General features: G+C 45.2%; 1 protein-coding gene across 3 annotated transcripts; it reads right to left on the reverse strand.

The window, feature by feature from the left end:
* LUC7L (LUC7 like) lies at positions 452-17,057 on the reverse strand. 3 transcript variants are annotated; one of them, XM_021411095.1, is made up of 10 exons: positions 16,046-17,057; positions 11,052-11,150; positions 10,261-10,371; positions 9,417-9,560; positions 8,811-8,987; positions 7,881-7,969; positions 4,306-4,335; positions 3,255-3,419; positions 2,198-2,259; positions 682-819 (listed from the first exon to the last, which is right to left on the reverse strand). In XM_021411095.1, exons 2-9 carry the CDS (start codon positions 11,145-11,147, stop codon positions 2,232-2,234), a joined length of 840 nt encoding a protein of 279 aa, XP_021266770.1. In that variant the 5' UTR covers positions 11,148-11,150; positions 16,046-17,057; the 3' UTR covers positions 682-819; positions 2,198-2,231. The 3 variants fall into 3 exon arrangements, with proteins under 3 accessions (XP_021266769.1, XP_021266770.1, XP_021266771.1); XM_021411094.1 differs by lacking the exon at positions 2,198-2,259 and having other exon boundaries at positions 452-819; XM_021411096.1 differs by lacking the exon at positions 682-819 and having other exon boundaries at positions 2,055-2,259.

Consider the following 17,139-nt stretch of genomic DNA (forward strand, 5'->3'; position numbering starts at 1 on the left):
TTTTTTTTCCACACCCGTTTTACCAAGAACGGCCTTGGGTGTATCTTAGAGATGTGCTCCGCTTGGTCCCGTCCCCATCACAAAGATGAACAGCTGAGAGGGGACAGTGCGGCCAAACAGCGCCTGCTTGGCAAAGCTGGGATAGTGAGGCGACTGCTCGACTGCTGCAGGCATAAAAATGAGGTGGCTAAACACTAAAAGGAGGAAAAAATAATAATAAAAAAAAAGCTTTTCAATTTCTTTTAACATGTACAAGCAAAGAAAAAATAAATGACTCCAATCAGAACCAGCGCTACTGCTGTTCTCACATAGCAACTGTGAAAAGGGGAGGGCTCTGGAAAAGGGCTTCAGTGTTAACAAAGAGCACAGCAGCTCAGGTTTCCAACCACAGCACTACCTCTAACTGCCGTGTTCACTGCATCACCACAAACACAGCACGGGAACCGCCGGCCTGAATTGAGAACGATCCGTCAGGTTTATTTATTCCTACGAAAACAAAATCCTGTTAAACAGTACGGGGGGAACTCGGTGTCTCTACAAACTCACAGCTATCTGCCAAACAATAAAAATTCCAAACTACAAAAGATGAGTTGTATTCAGTAAATATAAATGGGAAATTTAGGCTTTGTGTAGAATGTTTATCAGACTATTTACAGTGCAACACAGATCGTTTGAGTTCAGATCTCGCCCGCTTCTCTCTCTTCTGATCTCTTGGAACGAGATTTGCCATTTGTGCTCTCGTGCCGCCTCTCAGAAGAGCTCTTCTCTTTCCTCTCTCTGTCTCGTGACTTCTCTCTTGAAGATCGATCCCTAGAAGATCTGAAGTACAAAGTAAACCATCGCTATACGCTCCGCGACTGAAAGAATTCACATAAAATATGCATTCAAATGGCAACATCTTCGCTAACGGGACCTTGGAGTAACAGGTTTCTTTCGGAAGTGTGCCTGGGTACTGTGGTGTCAGGAGTAGTGTCACCCAAGATGGAAACTCTGGTCTCTCTACAAGCTTTTATGTAAGAGAACACTCAGTTTGCAGTGCTGACTGCAGCCTGTTAGTCTCTCCTTGCACTAATCCTTTCACAGCTGTTGCCACAGGGCTACACTTCAGGTGTTCCCTGGGCCCATCCTTAGTTTAGTGGGCCACACTAAAGCACTTCCAGTCTTCTGCTCATCGTTATTTGTGTCTTTTCCAGTGTGTTTCGCCTACGCTCTAAGCTAAGTGGCCTTCTGCTCAACTGCTTTAAATGCCAACTGCATTCTTCGGATTCGAAGGCTTGCTCAGTCTGGGCCTGTGGCACTTTGCATCTTGACAAGCACAGTCTTTAGCTTTCCTGGGTTCAAAGTCAGGATGACACATTTTTATTCAGAAACCACAACAGGGACAAATCTTTTCACAGCCTGCCCAAATGATAGCTACAGACTTTCAGCAGTCCTTTGCTGTGTCAGCCCACACAGAATTAAGCAGAGGGTTTCGTACTAGGTCCAATTTTAGAAAGCTCTTACCCTGTATGATTCATGCCAACTGTAAAAAAATAAATAAATCAGCTTATCAACTAGGTGCTGGCCCTGGGCTGTCTCGAGCAGCCCATAGCCCTTCAGAACCAGGCAGAGGCGTTCAGAGACCCTGCATAGCACCCTGTATTCTAGAACTCGGTACACAGGTCTCTTTGCAGTCATAAGCAGAAGACCTGGCAGGCACCTTATGGATTCCAGCCTTCACTCATGTTGATTCTAAGGTTTGGAACTGTTGCACAGTTATTATATTAAAACCTTACAGCTCTCTGTATCACATGAGCCACTTCATTTTCATTACCTTGGGTTGTGCCCTTTAACCCCAAGGAGTCAACACAAGTCTGTCTGATCTGATTAATTCTTTTCCCATCCCCACATTGCTCGTTGCCCATAGCTTCTTACCCTAAGACCTCCAGATCCTGTGGTGGGCTATTTCTTTCTAGAAGTGAGACTTTAGACCAGCAGAACCAGAATGTACATTTCATGAATTCTCAGAGTGAAAAACAGATGCTACACCCTTTCAGGGAATAGGGTTTCTCTGCTTGTTCACTTTTTGTTTTCTTAAATTCTCTCGCCTCTCCCCAGTTCTCAGTAATTTTATGGAAGTATGTCAGCTAGCCAATCCTCCTAACAGCCTCAAAAGGCTGATCTGAATGTGTTCAAGGTTTTCAAAGTAATCCCTTACCTGCTCTTTAGTAATAGTTATTACAGGGTCTTCCTCACTTCCTAATTGTCCAAACTTCTTTTCTTTTTTTTTTCATGTTCAAGACAGATTTAAAAAAGGACTTTAGTATCTCAGCCATTGGAGAATCAACAGTATTTACAGCCCCCCCCTCCCCTCAGTTATTAACAGACATATCTTTTTCAGACCATTATTCCCCTCCCATTCATCAGGTGTCTTTAAAACCTGTTCTTACCCTTTAGCTCAAGCAACACAAGACGCAACAGTAGGTTTGTTTCTAGAAGTGCATTCTAGTGGTGGTGCCTAATCAGGTGAGACAGTTGCTCCCAGGTTTAGAAAAGTTGCAGAGAAATGCAGCGTTTCATTTCAGTCTTGCTAACACAACTACATACATATGCTTGCTTCATCTTTCCTCCAACACAGAGGGTGTTTTGCTGAGTCTCACAAGAGACTTAAAGCCATTCTTCAGACTACACGATTTCTCCTTGGTGACAGGAGAATGGTATACTCCTCCTTTGAGCTGCCTTTCTCCCTCCCTCAGCAGAGATTTCTAAGAACTGTCTCTCAACCCGCATTCTTGTTACCCTAACAGAAGACCTCCCTTAGTTCCCAAATCATACACTTCTCTTCCCCATGCCACTGAGAGCGAGAAGCTGGGAAGCAGAAGACAACCACAGAAATGTCATGCCAAAACTGCCTCCATTACTTGGCTTTTACACAGCCGGGGAGGCTGCGTGAGCACCAGCAGGCCTTTAAGCTGCTGCTTATGCAAGAAAAAAAGCAGTTTCTCAAGGCTCAGCACTTCATATCAGAGAAGAACAGTTCTATCTCCTAGACTCTGCTCTTACGTTGAGACCTTGCTGTACAGCTACTGTTCTCATGTGAGAGCATCTACAAATCGCCACTGGGAAATACTGCTTTGGCTCAGGAACTAGTACAGGACACTGGAACTCCCAGCTTGAGAAAGTGGTCGTACTCCTGCCCACTCTAAGGGCTCAGAGGAGGCTCACTTACGTCGGGGACTCCCCTTTTCAGAAGCACTTGTGCGAGGAATACATACTTGTGTTTCGAACTCCTGTCTCTGGACCCCCGTCGGTGACCTCTGCTGTGGCTGCGGGAGCGGCTCCGGTGGCGTCTGTGTCGGTCCCGGGACCTGGAGCGAGACTTCCGCCGCTCGCGGGAAGCTGATCTCGAGCGTCTTCGCCTCCTGTCCCGAGACCGTGATCTGAAGAGGGCACAGACTGCCTCAGATTCAAGAGATAGGCCAGTGCGTCGCATCTGTACAGCTGTGCCCATCTCTGAGACATTCTAACACGAAGCCAAAGCATCAGCCCTCACCCCCACCCCTGCCAACACAGAAGGCAAATCACCCACAGGGTGAGGAAACTCTTCCCTGCATTCATGCTACTGACAAAACACCAGTGGGTAAATTCAAGCTGCTGGGAAGCCTATGAAAATCACTCCCACCACTGATGTGTTGATGCCTCGAGCACAGCTTACCAACTGCGATACAGGCCTCACTTTGGCTGAAGAAGTCAGTCATATGTGAAATTGCCATAACCTCTACGGCAGTGTGCCAAAGACAGCATCCCCCTTGTGAAAACACTGCATTTTCAAAGCAGATTTGTTTCTATCTGCTCTAAAAACGAAGTAAAGGGTGCCAACATATAGGTAAAACAGAGAAGATCTCGAGGTACATGATCACTTGTGGAATGTTGTCATATCATTAAGGCAAGCTCTTCACAGAGATGGGAGCTTTAATAACAAATCTCTGTGCTTTTACAACTGAGGTATTATGTGTAACAGATACGTTTCATATGTTAGAACTATCAAAGTATACGAGACATCCATTGGAAAAGACACTGAGTAGGTTCTTAGGCTGGTAGTGCAGAGCACACAGCTCCCTTTCTCTGGCTGGGACAGCCCGCATCTAACTTCCAGCCCAGCTGGTGACATTCCATTGCACAGCACTGCAGAAGTGCCCGAGCAGTAGTTCCCATTTCTTTCAGGGAGTGCAATGAGAAGACTGAGGCACAGCATCAACTCCAATCTTGAGACTTCAGTAACTAGATAAAAACACCAACAGGCATTTGGGAGAACCGTACACTCACCTTCGACGATCTCTATTTCTCGATCCAGACCTAGAAGGAAGAGGAGAGTTAAGTGAGAGAAGGTATGGCTTCGTTTTTGATGTTTCTTTTTCCCCCAGCAAACAACCCATTCACCCTTGCAGCTCTCAACAGGAGCAAAATGAACACAGTAATGAAGATGTCAGTTAAAAAAGCTTGCCACACAAGCCTAAAAACATTGGCTTCAGTTGCGGGGGGGGGAGGGGAAGGGTGTGTCACAGACTTGTCAAAAAAGCAAAGAACACAACAGAAGCACCAGTGCCCACAGAACGTGTTGGGACACTTTCCTGACTCCACAAAGAGCTTTCTGTCAAAGCAGGAAAGATCTACCAACCAATCCCACTCTCTGTTAATACAACATTACAAAGCACCTTTCCAACTTTAAATTTACCCTCTGCAGTCTAACATCAACTAGATGAACGTTTTCATGACAAAGTGCCACTCTTCAGCCAGGGTGGGCTAGGCACTGAGCAGTGTTCTCATTTTGGTTCCTCTGAGGTGGTTGCATATTTAAAAAAAGAAATAGTTTTAATAAAGGAAAAACACAGTGTTCTCTCCCTCGTCATGAGGATTTAACAAACACCCGGTGGAAATTTCCATCAATTATTTTTTTTCCTGTTTAGGAAAGATGAGCTAGGAAAAAAAAAAAAAAAACAGGAAGCAAATGTGAATAACTATTACTGAACAGTAACAGAGATGCACTGGAGATTCTTCACCCCAGATTACAGAAAGCAAATTGAGAAGAATCATCCAGGTCTCATCCATTCTCACATCTCCATGGCATGCTCAGCTCAGTCAGGATCTGCTTTGGACAGTCTGCAAGTTACAAAGCTGGAACTCGTGCAGCTCCTGAAGCACCCTTCCTCAGCCCTGCTCAAGCTGCCCCTACACCTGACAGGTATGGCCCCTCCTCTTCCTCTATGGCTGCAGTTCAAAAACCAGCACTATGCACCATGAACTGCCGACAATCACTCCATACTGCTAGACTTCAGAAAATTCAGCAGTCACCCCCAAAAATCTGCACTTTCCTTAGTTACCTAATGTAGAATACAACAGGACACCATGGAAGGCTGCTGTCCAGCCAAGTTACAGGCTGTGCTTTTTTTCCTGTCCCTGCATCGCAGAGGCTGTGTTGAGTTTCATCATCTGTGTTTTGCCTCACTTATTAGGAAGGAAATCCAACGGGCAACTCCAAGACAATCTCGTTTGCTGGTGTACTCAGCAAACAAACAGCCAAGTCTGCACATCCAAGCATGCCAGCTCCCCACAGAATTTCAGTCCAAAGAGATCACTGAGTCACCCGCAACACCAAATGACACAGGACTGTATTTACCACTATGGGTGACAAACCAGTTCACTCATTCCTATTGGAAATCAGTTTATTTGACAAACAAATTAAGTCTATGGGAGTTACAGTTTTGCAAGCCCATCTACAGGCTTCCATGACACGTCACAGTGCCTGTAAGTCACCAAGACTTCTCAAAGTGGCATTCTTCCTCTTACTGGTTAACACCATGGAGATACTGCATATGAAGACATGACAATCAGAGTTACGAAGGACCGTGTTTTAAGTGGCTCCTTAAGTATCAAGCTCTGCTTTAGAAGCAGCCTCTTAAGTCAGTTGAAGTCATTGCTGTGTTTTTGATGGAGAAACACCCCTATAACCACGGCAGTGCACAGCACCCAGAGGAGTGGGTACTTAAAAATCAAGATATCTGAGCTCTCATCCCAACATCCACTGGGAAAACTGTTTTCCTTCTTTGGGTCAAGTCCTCATTTTGGAGAGGAAAACAGTTTGATCTCTTCTATAAGTCACTCCTGGCTCCAATATAACATGGTTTTCTTTGGCACCTGAATAGAAGAGCACAGAGATGTTTCCAGGCAGACTGAGGGCAAAGGCTGGCCAGAGTCTTTAAGAAGTGTGAAATACCAAACCAGCAAGAAGTCAGACCCCAGACCAACTCAACACAGTTCTTTAAACTGTCATATTTAAAGGATTAAATATTCAGAACTGGTCTTCAGATCTCCTTATCAGTTGTAACTTTATATGTGCTCCCTGTGAAGTGCTGCTGAGCTGAGCAAGTTTTATGCAGAAGTGCACTCCAGGAAGAAGAGAGACCACAGAGACACACACACTAAGCCAAGTTAGAAGTGGCTCTCCCATGGGTCAGAAGAGTCTGCCACAAAGCAGCTGCATGGGAAAATACTTCTTGTTTCATTTCAATCTTTCTCTCCGTACCAACAACATAAATCAGCCCCTTTTGTCTCACCCTTGGGTTCAGGGGACAGTTCCACATTCTGCAGCTCCCAAGTATGACTGCATTGCTGACAATGTTGCACAGAGGCCAAAAAGTTGAGAGAGGCTCTTCATAAAGTGCTGCAGTTCAGAAGAAAGCTGCAACATGAACTAGCACTTGCTCTGACACCAGGCAATCCACACCAAGAGGGAACCCTTATAAAATACCCTGACTAGAGAATGCACAACAATTTGGGGCTTACGTCTTCACAAAACACTAAAACCACCAAGCCACAGACCACAGGAAACCAAACTGCCCCAGTTCTGGTACTTGTTTGCTAGCATTTCCAGAAATGTATATCCCGAGGCACACTGTGGTCATGCATCTCACATGTCTTGCAGCCAGATAGCTGAAACACTCTACAGCTGACATCAAAAAAATGCTCTCCACGGGCAGCAAGGTGGCTTTTTGGATTCACAAAGTGCAAGACTGTGAGGAGAAACATACCGAGTTACTGGGGAAGTGCTGTGACAACAAGAACAGCACTCCTACTCAGCCACTTCCTTCGCATGACCAGTGTAAATAACCACCCTCTTCACACCACGCCGTTTAACTGAGTCATTTACGCACACGGAATAATTAGTTTTTCCAGTTCAGCTGGCAAGAGGCCTGTCATGAGAATACCAATGTTGCAGCCACTCCCACAGCTCAAGGATTATACACACATGAGCAGAAAGTGACAGACACGGCCATGAACATCAGAAACAGCCACTCCTTGGGATGCTTCAGAGCAGAACAGCCTGAGGATGTCCTGGGAAGCGTTCTCCAAAGCTGGGCCAGAAGCACCTTGCTGTTGCTGTACAAAACTTTCTGAATAAGACAGGCAGCTTGCCATCTGGCTCACGGATACCAGCTCCACTCTGTTGTCATCTCCTAGCCTCAAAGCAAGGAGGGCTGTCCGAGGAATTTTTGTGCTAGTAGAGCCATTTGAGCATTCATGTTAAATTTTCCTATTTGGATGCACTCAGTGAAGTCACTTCATCCAGACTCTGGAAGACAGGGACTAGACCAATAAAAGCCTGAGGGCTACGTATCTTCTAAGTGTCTATCTTTCAGATAGTGGAGGTTACAGTCACTCCAATGCAGAGATTTTGTGCATTTGTTTTCATTTTTAATTGAATGCCAAGGTGCTCACACAGCATCCAGAGCATGTCCAACAGCTGATGCAGCAACAGATGCTGCTTTCCTGCAGTACTCAGAACTAAGAAATCCGATTATTTCAAAACTGACTTCACAAAACAGTTTTGAGCTTTCACTTACCTCCTGCCCATTCTCTCCTCTCGTTCCCTCTCTTCTCTCCGTCTCAAACGATCCTGGTTTCTCTTCTCTTGCTTTTCTGCCACTGTTTTCTAGAAAAAAGTTCACATCATATTTCAGTACAGCAACACACCAGAAAGATCTGCAAGGAGCTTGCTCAGGTGGTAAGACAAAGAACAGTTTCACTGCATTCTACGTGCTAGCCAAGATCTTTATCAAGGTTCACTATCAACTTCACTAACATACACTGGCACAAGAAATGTCACTCTGTGCATTGCTTTGAGTGCCTGTGCTCTAAGAAACAAGCCTGTGTGCTGTGAAGCAAGGGGCTGTCTCACCATGCTTATACACAATGCAATAAAACAGTGCAGTAGCCTTGTGCCAACGATCAGTGAAGGCACTGACCTCAATACAAACAAATACAGGACAGGAACCACAACTCTTACTCGAGCAGGGTAAGGGTTCCAGTCTGCAAGCATGGTCAATAATGCAATTCCATGACAAACCCTTCCAGAAAACTTCAACACTTTGGCTACTGGAGACCTTTGTCACTGACAGCACTATATGAAACTCCAGTTAAAGCATTCCACTGATAGAACCCAAAGTGCCCTTCAATAGTCAAAAACAAAACAAGGAGTGACAAATTTCAGCCAAAAAAAATGGAAAAGACCATTGGTACAGTCACATGTATTTAAGGAAGAAATGACAGCAGTGGTCTGACTAATTCTAAAGGTACAACTTTAGTTACGCAGAAATTGCAGAACAGAACCCAAGACAGGGCTAAGCAAACCTGCATTTGAAGATTCAGGGGTTCTGAAATCAGAAATTTCTGGGCTTAGAGAAGCATTCTGCAAAGAATTCTGTATGAACTTAAATGCATGCACTGAATGCCTTTAGAACTACAAGGAGAAGGTTTAAAAAAGACGACATTACCCTCAGCTGATCCAGTTTCTCACGAATCTGAATGAAACCCAAGTGTAATTTGCCTCCAAAGTGGTCAGCAAGACGCCGGTCGTTGTCATGGAGACCAAGATATGCTGAACAGACTTCACACACACGCAGCTTTTGCTGTTGGAAGCTGGATGCAGGCATTGAATTTCGGTATTCTTCCTGAAGGGAGAAAAAAAAAAAAAGACAGGCAAATGTCAGTCGTGATCCTCCAGGGAAAGTCCTGCAAAGAATTGCCCTGATGCTTTCAAGGGTCACTAAAAGCACCCTCAATACAAAGGAGATACCATACAAAACACTATGAGCACAGCTAACCTGACACTCTATCCCTGCAAGTAACAAAACATTGAGCAAATATTGCAGGAGAACTGCCACCTCCCCAGCCATCTCTCTTCACCAGGTAGAAGTTCCTAAAAAGCTTTTATTCATCTATCACTATACACTGCCAACTGCTTGCTGGCACACCGCTGACACTGGAAGAGGAGCTGCTGGAGAAATAGGAAAAGAGGCAGGAACAGCCAGGTGTTTGTAAAAGACTCAGCCAAACTCAACCACCTATTATTACAAGTCACAGGAGAACCAAGGCCGTACCTCTGCCTCTTTCTTTTTTGCTCGGACTTTTTCTACTTCCATCAGGATCTTCTGAGACTCATCAACATTCCCTTCAGCTCCCAGCTGTTCAGCTTTAGCTAGGAGCTTTCCGATGTCTTCATTCAGTTCGTGTACCTTCTCTGCCTAAAGAAAACAGTAAGAAAACAGTTGGTTTTTGGTTTTGTTTTTCTTTGTAAGACAGAAATCTTACAAAAGATTGCAGGACAACAACTCCTCTTTCTCTTAAAAAACTAAAAAACACCCACTGTTTTGCATAAGCTGTTGCTGGAAGATGACCACAAAACTTCAAAAGTCTCAACAAAAAATGATTGGTGTGCCCAGTACAGGCAGTGCAGTCATAGACAGATAGTGAAGGGAGAAAATATATGTGGACAGTATATCATCAGCTCTGCTGCAAACAGCAGCACATTCCTGGCTTGCAGGACAGGAAACACATCACAAACCCAGCTTCAGAAATGTTTTGTACTGTCCCAGTGAAAGAAGTTCCCAAAAAGGAAACCATGGGAGCATTTGCTACATGGAAGGACAATGATTACGGGATGGATTTACTTTTCTAGGCTGCCGTATGAACACTGAGTAGGAGGGCAAAACCTATATACTTCATAGCCATGATTAAGCAGCATATTTTAGAGTTGATATTTTACCTTACTACAGCCCTCTGAACTGAGAAGTTTATTACAAGAACAGCCAGAGCAGCATTTGAAGATGATGGCTGGAACCCACAAGGTCCTTACTGAGCCTAACTTCCCAGTACTGAGCCACAACACAACATCAGTGCTCTTGCACAGACTTCCAGAAGAAAGGTTCAATGAGAGGACTATACCTTCGCAGACACTTCGGCACTGATCTCTTCCTGTGTCTCAGCCAGGCGCTTCTTGGCCAGTTCTGTTCTCCTGTCGCACTCCGCAATGAAGGATTCCAGGTGATCCATAGCCTGCACGTTCAAAGAATGGTGAATGGAGATGCTCTCTGTGCCAGACCTACAGCCAGCAGCTAGGGGGTGCAATCCATACACCATGCACAACCAACCTCAAAAATGGATGCCTTGAGAACACACGCACGACACTTTGCAGAAAAAGTAAAATTTGATCCCTGCCCTTAAGTCTGTCATCTATGTGGAACCTGACACAGTTCCTTTAACCTAACATACAATAGGATGTTGGCATAACCCCTGCTTAGCACTGCAGCTTCCAATGCATGAGCAACAGACGCAAAGATAAAAGGACTGCATAAAATGAGAAGGCAGAATGTTCTTCCACTTGATTTGTTTCACCACAGAAGGCTAAACCTGGCCAAAAGCAAAACCACTGAGCAACAGGCTCGTAACATTCATTCTCCTTCTGGGACAGGCCACCAGGTTACAATGACCTGGTACAGAGCAGCAGGTGTGGGATGCATGGAATGCCCGGAGAGCCTCCCAGCTAGCTGGACTAGTGGGGTTACAAGGGTCATAATTAATTTTACAATTTAAAGTCAGCATCAAGATGACGTCTGGGAAGGGACAGCACATTTTTGCCAGACAACAGTTGAAATAACGTGGTTAGCTGAAACACCCATTGAGTTCTATTGTTCAGCCAATAACTTCCAGAGGCAGTTTCCAATCCCCATACTTACATCCAGCTCAAAAAACAGGTCTCTCTCTTTACTTGCAATCTCATAATCTGCTCTCAGTGCCAAGTCATGGATCTTTGTACACTCTCCCAGGTCCATTCTCTGTTTAAAAGAAAAAGGAAAATGTATGTAAGAGAACCCCACTATGGCAACAAGCTGAGAATACTTAACTCTTGACAAGTTTATCATATCAAAGTAAAAATTCTTTGGGAAGAAGAGCTTCCTCTTAAACTGCCAGTAACAGAACTAGCCAGAAGAACCACTGCTAGAACCACTCCCCTAGGGGTCCTTGGGACAATATCAGAGCACCTCAAATATTTTAAATTTCAGACCTACCCCTGCTTTAGGTCACAGCACAGCCTTGGAAATTGCTGGGAGGGAGCTGGGAAGGCACAGCAAGCTGCAGCAGGAGCTCCTTCAACAGACACCAACTACAAACACCTCCTGTTTAGAAGCTACAGCACAGCAAACACGTAGCTGCGTACCCTAAGTTTAAAGCTCACACAGAAGAGCCTGTCTGCATCAGAAAGAGCCTTGACAGCATACTGAAAGATGTCAAACCACAGAACACAGATGGAATGCTTCCTAGCAAGCTCAAGGGGATTTACAGTAAGCAGGGGTATGGCCAGTAGGAAAGCACAACCCCAAGCTCAGCTACAGCAGATCCTAACTCTGCAGCTAGTCCTTCCTGCTTTCAGCTGGTGCTGAGACTCTAAACCCACCAGTTCAAAACTAATTCCTGTGCATAAAGTCATTTTGGTGCCTCTGTCTAATGACAGACCCCATGAGAGTATCTCCTTTCCTGGAAAACCCTGACTTGCATGCTGCTCTTCACTTCCATTGCAGATAACGCTATTTAAATCTCTGTTTTCCCCATCTAGTAGCTAATGGCCAAATAACTGAATTATGTTCTCAAAACGTGGAAATTGCATTTGTGTGTTATCAATATGTAAAGGAGAACATTTCTCTATTCTTAAAATAGAAGAAGAACATGCCATTTTTGAAAGCTGAAACAACAAAGGGCCTGAGTGTGGGCCACAGGGAGCAGCACAAGCAGCAGGGTACGTGCTGGCTCACAACGAACACCCCAGCAGCACTCTGCTTCTCTCCATCAGCATCAAGGAGAAAAACCTACACAACCACAGGTGTCAGCTCACTGAAGACAGAACTGCAGGAAAAGCTTAACACAGCTCCACTGGGACCAGGGCAGAACTCCTGCACATCACCCCAAAGCAAAGCTGGGGTTTGCCAAGGACACGTTAGGAAGCAATGCGTTCTAACAGCAGCAGTGGAAGTGCTGAGGATGAAGCAAAGCCATCGAAGAAAGCTCCACCAGCCAACGCTTGGGCTCCCAGCAGTTCCCTGTGTTCTTAACTATTTTAAGAAAATAATTCTGGGTGACTGGTCACTATTTAGTCTCACTCGTTTCGCTCACATTTTCCAGAAATAGGAGGCCACTGACAGCAGGCTCAGATACTGCATCCAGAATAGTGCTGGTGAGCTCTAACGGTGGGAATTTAATGCCTACAAAAAGCAATTGCTCCAGTACTTCCAGAGCTTAATAACGTTCATCTTCAGGCAAGACCCTTGAAGGAATGCTAAAAAGCTACTGGAATTTTACCATTAAAAAAACTTAGTAGAACATCAGAGCATTATATGAGTTAATTTTTTAATTCTTGTTGTTATTCTACTGCAATCTCTTTACAGTATAGGGAGAAAGAGTGATACTCCACAAGAATGTTACAGGTCATAGGTTATCTCATCTGAACTCTTCTGGCAAGCTGAGCCACTCACTCTGAAGAGAAGGGGCTCCAACAGAAGGCTTCAGTAGAGCCACCACACACTGCATTCCTCTCACTCTTTGTTAAAAGGCAGCAAGTCCCTCAATCTCATCCACAAGGGGAGAATGTTCAAGTTTTGCTGGCACACAAACCTCAAGTCTTCCTTCAAATCCCTCAACATCATCTCAAAGCATGGAAATTTTCTCACATATTGCTCACCTCAGGTAAGATCACTAGCCTCTCTGCTTCAAAGAATCCCCTGGTCCCATCAGGGAGGCCTGGCACCAAATCCTCATACCTTCCAGCAGGGATTGTGACTTGCTGCGCTCAGTACCCACGGCTGGTCTGTGACACGGGTTCTTAAGATGGTAGAGCCTGAGTAAAGACTTAACTCCCCTCTCAGACACAGACCAAGCATGTTTAGATGCCAGTGGTAATTAGTCCCTCTTGTGTCTGCTGCACAATCCACTTACTGAGGTCTCTCTCTGAGCATCACTGCTAAACTGTTAATTCACCAGGTCTCCTTCTATGAAGAACATTCTTGAGATGTAATCATGGGTGTAGTGATTTGCCCAACCAAAAAAACAGGAGCACAGACACCCATGAAGCAATTCTGCAACCTACAGACCTCAGCTCTCCCATCTCCAACTGGGGGACGCAAGAACTTCCTTGAACATGATTTCCAAGTACTATTCTACCTGCACAGCTTTTGGGCTCATCTGTCCACTCATCAGTGGAGCTAGAAATCCCCAGGGCTTACCAGCTGAGGCCAGCTCCACACGTCCTGCAGTACTTCCATGAGCAGAAACACGCCCACTGCTCACTGCAGAGCTCAGTGCAGGCCACTAACCACCTAGATGTCAACTCTCCCCTGGTACCTGGGTATAATAAACCCTCACTTGCATTCTTGCACAAATGCCCTCCTTTCCCAAGGAGACCAAAAGGAAAACCATGATAATGAAAAGTTTAGGTGAAAAAAAGAAGTAGTAATCTCAAGAACATGCCAAATAACAAGAGAGCCCTTACACAGGCACATTGCCCCACCTAAACACAGCAAACAACGTGTCCTCTGCAGCTGCCAGGAACGTTCCAGAATGTTCCTCAAAATCTAGGCTCCTCCCATCCTGCACCTGAAGGTCAGTGAGGGGGATGCAATCACATTTCACTGAGCAGTGTTGCTGACCAGATCCAGTTCCCCATTCACCTCCAGCCAGCCTCCCACTGAGAAACAGCTGCATACACGAAGGATGCAGCAATAACAATGCCTTCGGGGGGAAGCGGGCATCAGAATCGTTACCAGAAAGCTTGGAAGATCTGTTGGAAGTTGCCAAGAAGATCCAAGGTCTTGATTTCTGCAATAATGCACATCCAGAGATAGATGTTACCCCTTCCAGTTAAGGCTGATTCACCCATACAGCTCCTTCATTAACAGAGCACCATAAGATGCCAGTAAACCTGTCTGGATGCACAATGAAAGCCTGTGTGATTCATCCCGTTCTGGCAGTGCTGACAGCTGAACTGCTGATCCTGTTCCAGACCTTGCATGTTTTCTCCACACAGACCTGTGGCACCGATACATTTTCTTGCCCCCAAGAATCTCCTGTTAGCGGTGCAGAGAGCTCCACGGCCACTTCAAGGCCACCACAAGATCATCTGGGTGATCCACAAGACCACCTGCACAGCAGCAGTCCTCCCTGCTCCTGGGTGCTTCTCCAACCCAGGACATTCAGAACACACTTAATAGCCCAGGCTTCCTCTGTGCCTTGCCACCAGCTGCAGCAGTGCTGTACACTGCTTCATTCAACCCCTTCAAATCACCATCAGCTTTCTGCTGGAAAAACACCAGAAGTGGAATGCACCACATGTCTTCAAACCACATCTGGGCTCCAAAATCTTGTTGTAGAGTTCCATGTTCAAAAAATATACCCTAACCCACCCCCTAACCCCCTAACCACACAAAGAATGGAAGTGAGCAGAAGTGATTTCAGAAGCTTTAAAATTCTGAAACAGAAGTGAGGTGACACGGAGGCTGATGCAGCGATGAAAAACACATCTGAGCTTTCAAATTTGGCCCTGCGTCTCTTAGGACACTTCAAAACCACAAAGATTTGTATTCCATTCTTCCAGACTTACTCTGCAGCAACAGCCACTTAGAAGCTGAAGTTTGCCTGCTCAGAGCCAAGGCAGCGTTTGGTAAAGCTCTCCCTGCTGGTGCTGCCATGCCACCTGGCCATCACAGTGGTACAATGCCAGCCCTTCCCTCTGCTGGGAACCCACATGTCAAACCCCAGCTCGTGAAACAACAGAATAAAGGCTTATAAACAGTGACTGCAATTTAAAAGAAGAAATCTGGTTATGTGGATGGACAACATGAAACATCACAGTATTTAGCGATGAACAGTGTTATTCATCTCCATCCTGCAATTAAGTAATACAGTAATTACCAAAGACATACACTGTTTTCTTTTGAAAGCTGGACTGCATCTTTCATCCGGGCACCTGAATCGGATTCTTACTCCATAAGATCTCATTGTTACCACATCACCTTCTGCTCTCACCGAGAACATCTGAGCCAAACCTCTGAAACTTAGCCAGCTGCATGCCTGGAGGGCACCAGTGAAGGAAGCTGTCCCAGCTGTTTTAAACCAGTCAGACAGAGCGACATACTGCTCACACCAACAAAGTAAAGGCAAAGCTGGCCTGAGCTGTAACCTGCCATTAGCATGCCAACCCATTCTGATGAAAAAGCTGAAATTCCATCAGGAGTATAACACCTGGTTTAAAAAAGGAGACTGAAAAGCTCTGAGGATTGAGGATTATTGCAGCTCATGAGGTCTGCTAAGCTGAAGATGCAATGGTGAACTGCAGCACCCTGGACAGCAGGCTGGCTCCCCTAGGCTACGAACCCGTGGTCCTCACAGGACAAGTTTCATGCCCTAACTATCACAAGCTGTTACAACAGAACTAATCTTGCAACTTCACATCGATTGTGATAGAAAAAGCAGCGCAGATGAATTCTGAGCACACCCAACTGCAGTGGTTCCAAAGACAGCATGGAAACTGAAATGAAAATTGTTGGCTGTTCCTAGGGCAAGGGAAGTCTGATGCTTCCCAGGCTGCATCTCCTAGTAGTTACTTAGGGTGGCACAGAGGAGTCCTGAAGAGCTGTGCCAATTTCTGCCTTACCAGAATTCCTTATTCCAGAGGAATACTTACTGTTCCTGCCAGGATATCGTGAGGACAGCAATCCAGGAGGTGGCTCTTGCAGACACGATCGTCTGTAAACTTCACCCTTTGTCTGGTTTCATCTCCTGAAATTCATTTGTGGTTTTAAATAAGGAGACATTAGAATACTGACAGGAGAACAAAAATGCCGGTATGATCATTTCGCCTCAATATGCAGATTAAAATACTTGGTGTTCCTGCTCCCCAAAATTACTTGAAAAAGCTTAGAGGGTAACAGGACATTCTGGAAAACTTGTAATTGGCAGCAAATACCATTTCAGCATTTATTCATCGTACACCATGTTAAACACAGCGTTGGCGAGCCAAGTAGTGTCCAAGGCCTGTCATCCACATAAAAAGACCGCACAGCCCAAAGAGAAAAAGGAGACAGGCAGCCTGGCTCAGAGCCAACGCTTTGGGTTGTTTTATCCCCCCTTTTATTTTGCTGTAACGAAGGGGCAGGAGATACCGAATCCCAAGCTAGCAGAGGGCCACGAATCACGAAACAAGGCTGTGCTGGGCAGTCGGGTTTGTTTTATTTTTCTTTCTATAGGCAAGTGCTATTTGCTAATCTGATGATTAAGCCATCAGTCCATTTGGTCTCAATACCAAGTCTGCAGTGTGTTTTCCAAGGCCGTGAAATGCTGCATCTCGTGGGTCTCGGCCCGGAGCACGAAGCGCACTTCCCACCCGCCTCCCACCCTCAGGAGACATTTTACACTCAGGAGCCACTTAAACAAGACAATATCAGAAAAGCAAAAAAAAAAAATAAAATTAAATAAATAAAAGAAACAAAGTTAGTCAATACACACTGCGAGCTCCAACATATACTATACCCATCTGCATTCTTCAAGACCTCAGCTGCAGAATTTTATGCCCACTGTTGAAAAGTTTTAAAGGAAAAGCTTTCTTGCCCACACCTGCAGTAAGGAAGTCAGGGGAACGATACATAAAAGTAAAGGCAAAGTGGTAATGGTATGTGACAATTTTAAAGCTAAGCTGTGTAATACTCAATATGAATAGGGTTTGCAAGCATCCAGGAATTATGTCGTGTCTATTGAAAATGGTTTTTTTTTTTTTTTTTT

This window comes from Numida meleagris, chromosome 13 (genome assembly GCF_002078875.1).
Source record: "Numida meleagris isolate 19003 breed g44 Domestic line chromosome 13, NumMel1.0, whole genome shotgun sequence".
Lineage (NCBI taxonomy): Eukaryota > Metazoa > Chordata > Aves > Galliformes > Numididae > Numida > Numida meleagris.

Coding starts and splice junctions, on each gene's coding strand:
- LUC7L (XM_021411094.1), bottom strand. CDS start 11,147: ATGGACCTGGGAGAGTGTACAAAGATCCATGACTTGGCACTGAGAGCA. Junction 7,970..8,810: donor AGAAACTGGATCAGCTGAGG/GTAATGTCGTCT, acceptor ACTTTTTTCTAG/AAAACAGTGGCAGAAAAGCA. Junction 3,420..4,305: donor AGAAATAGAGATCGTCGAAG/GTGAGTGTACGG, acceptor TGCCCTCTTCAG/ATCACGGTCTCGGGACAGGA.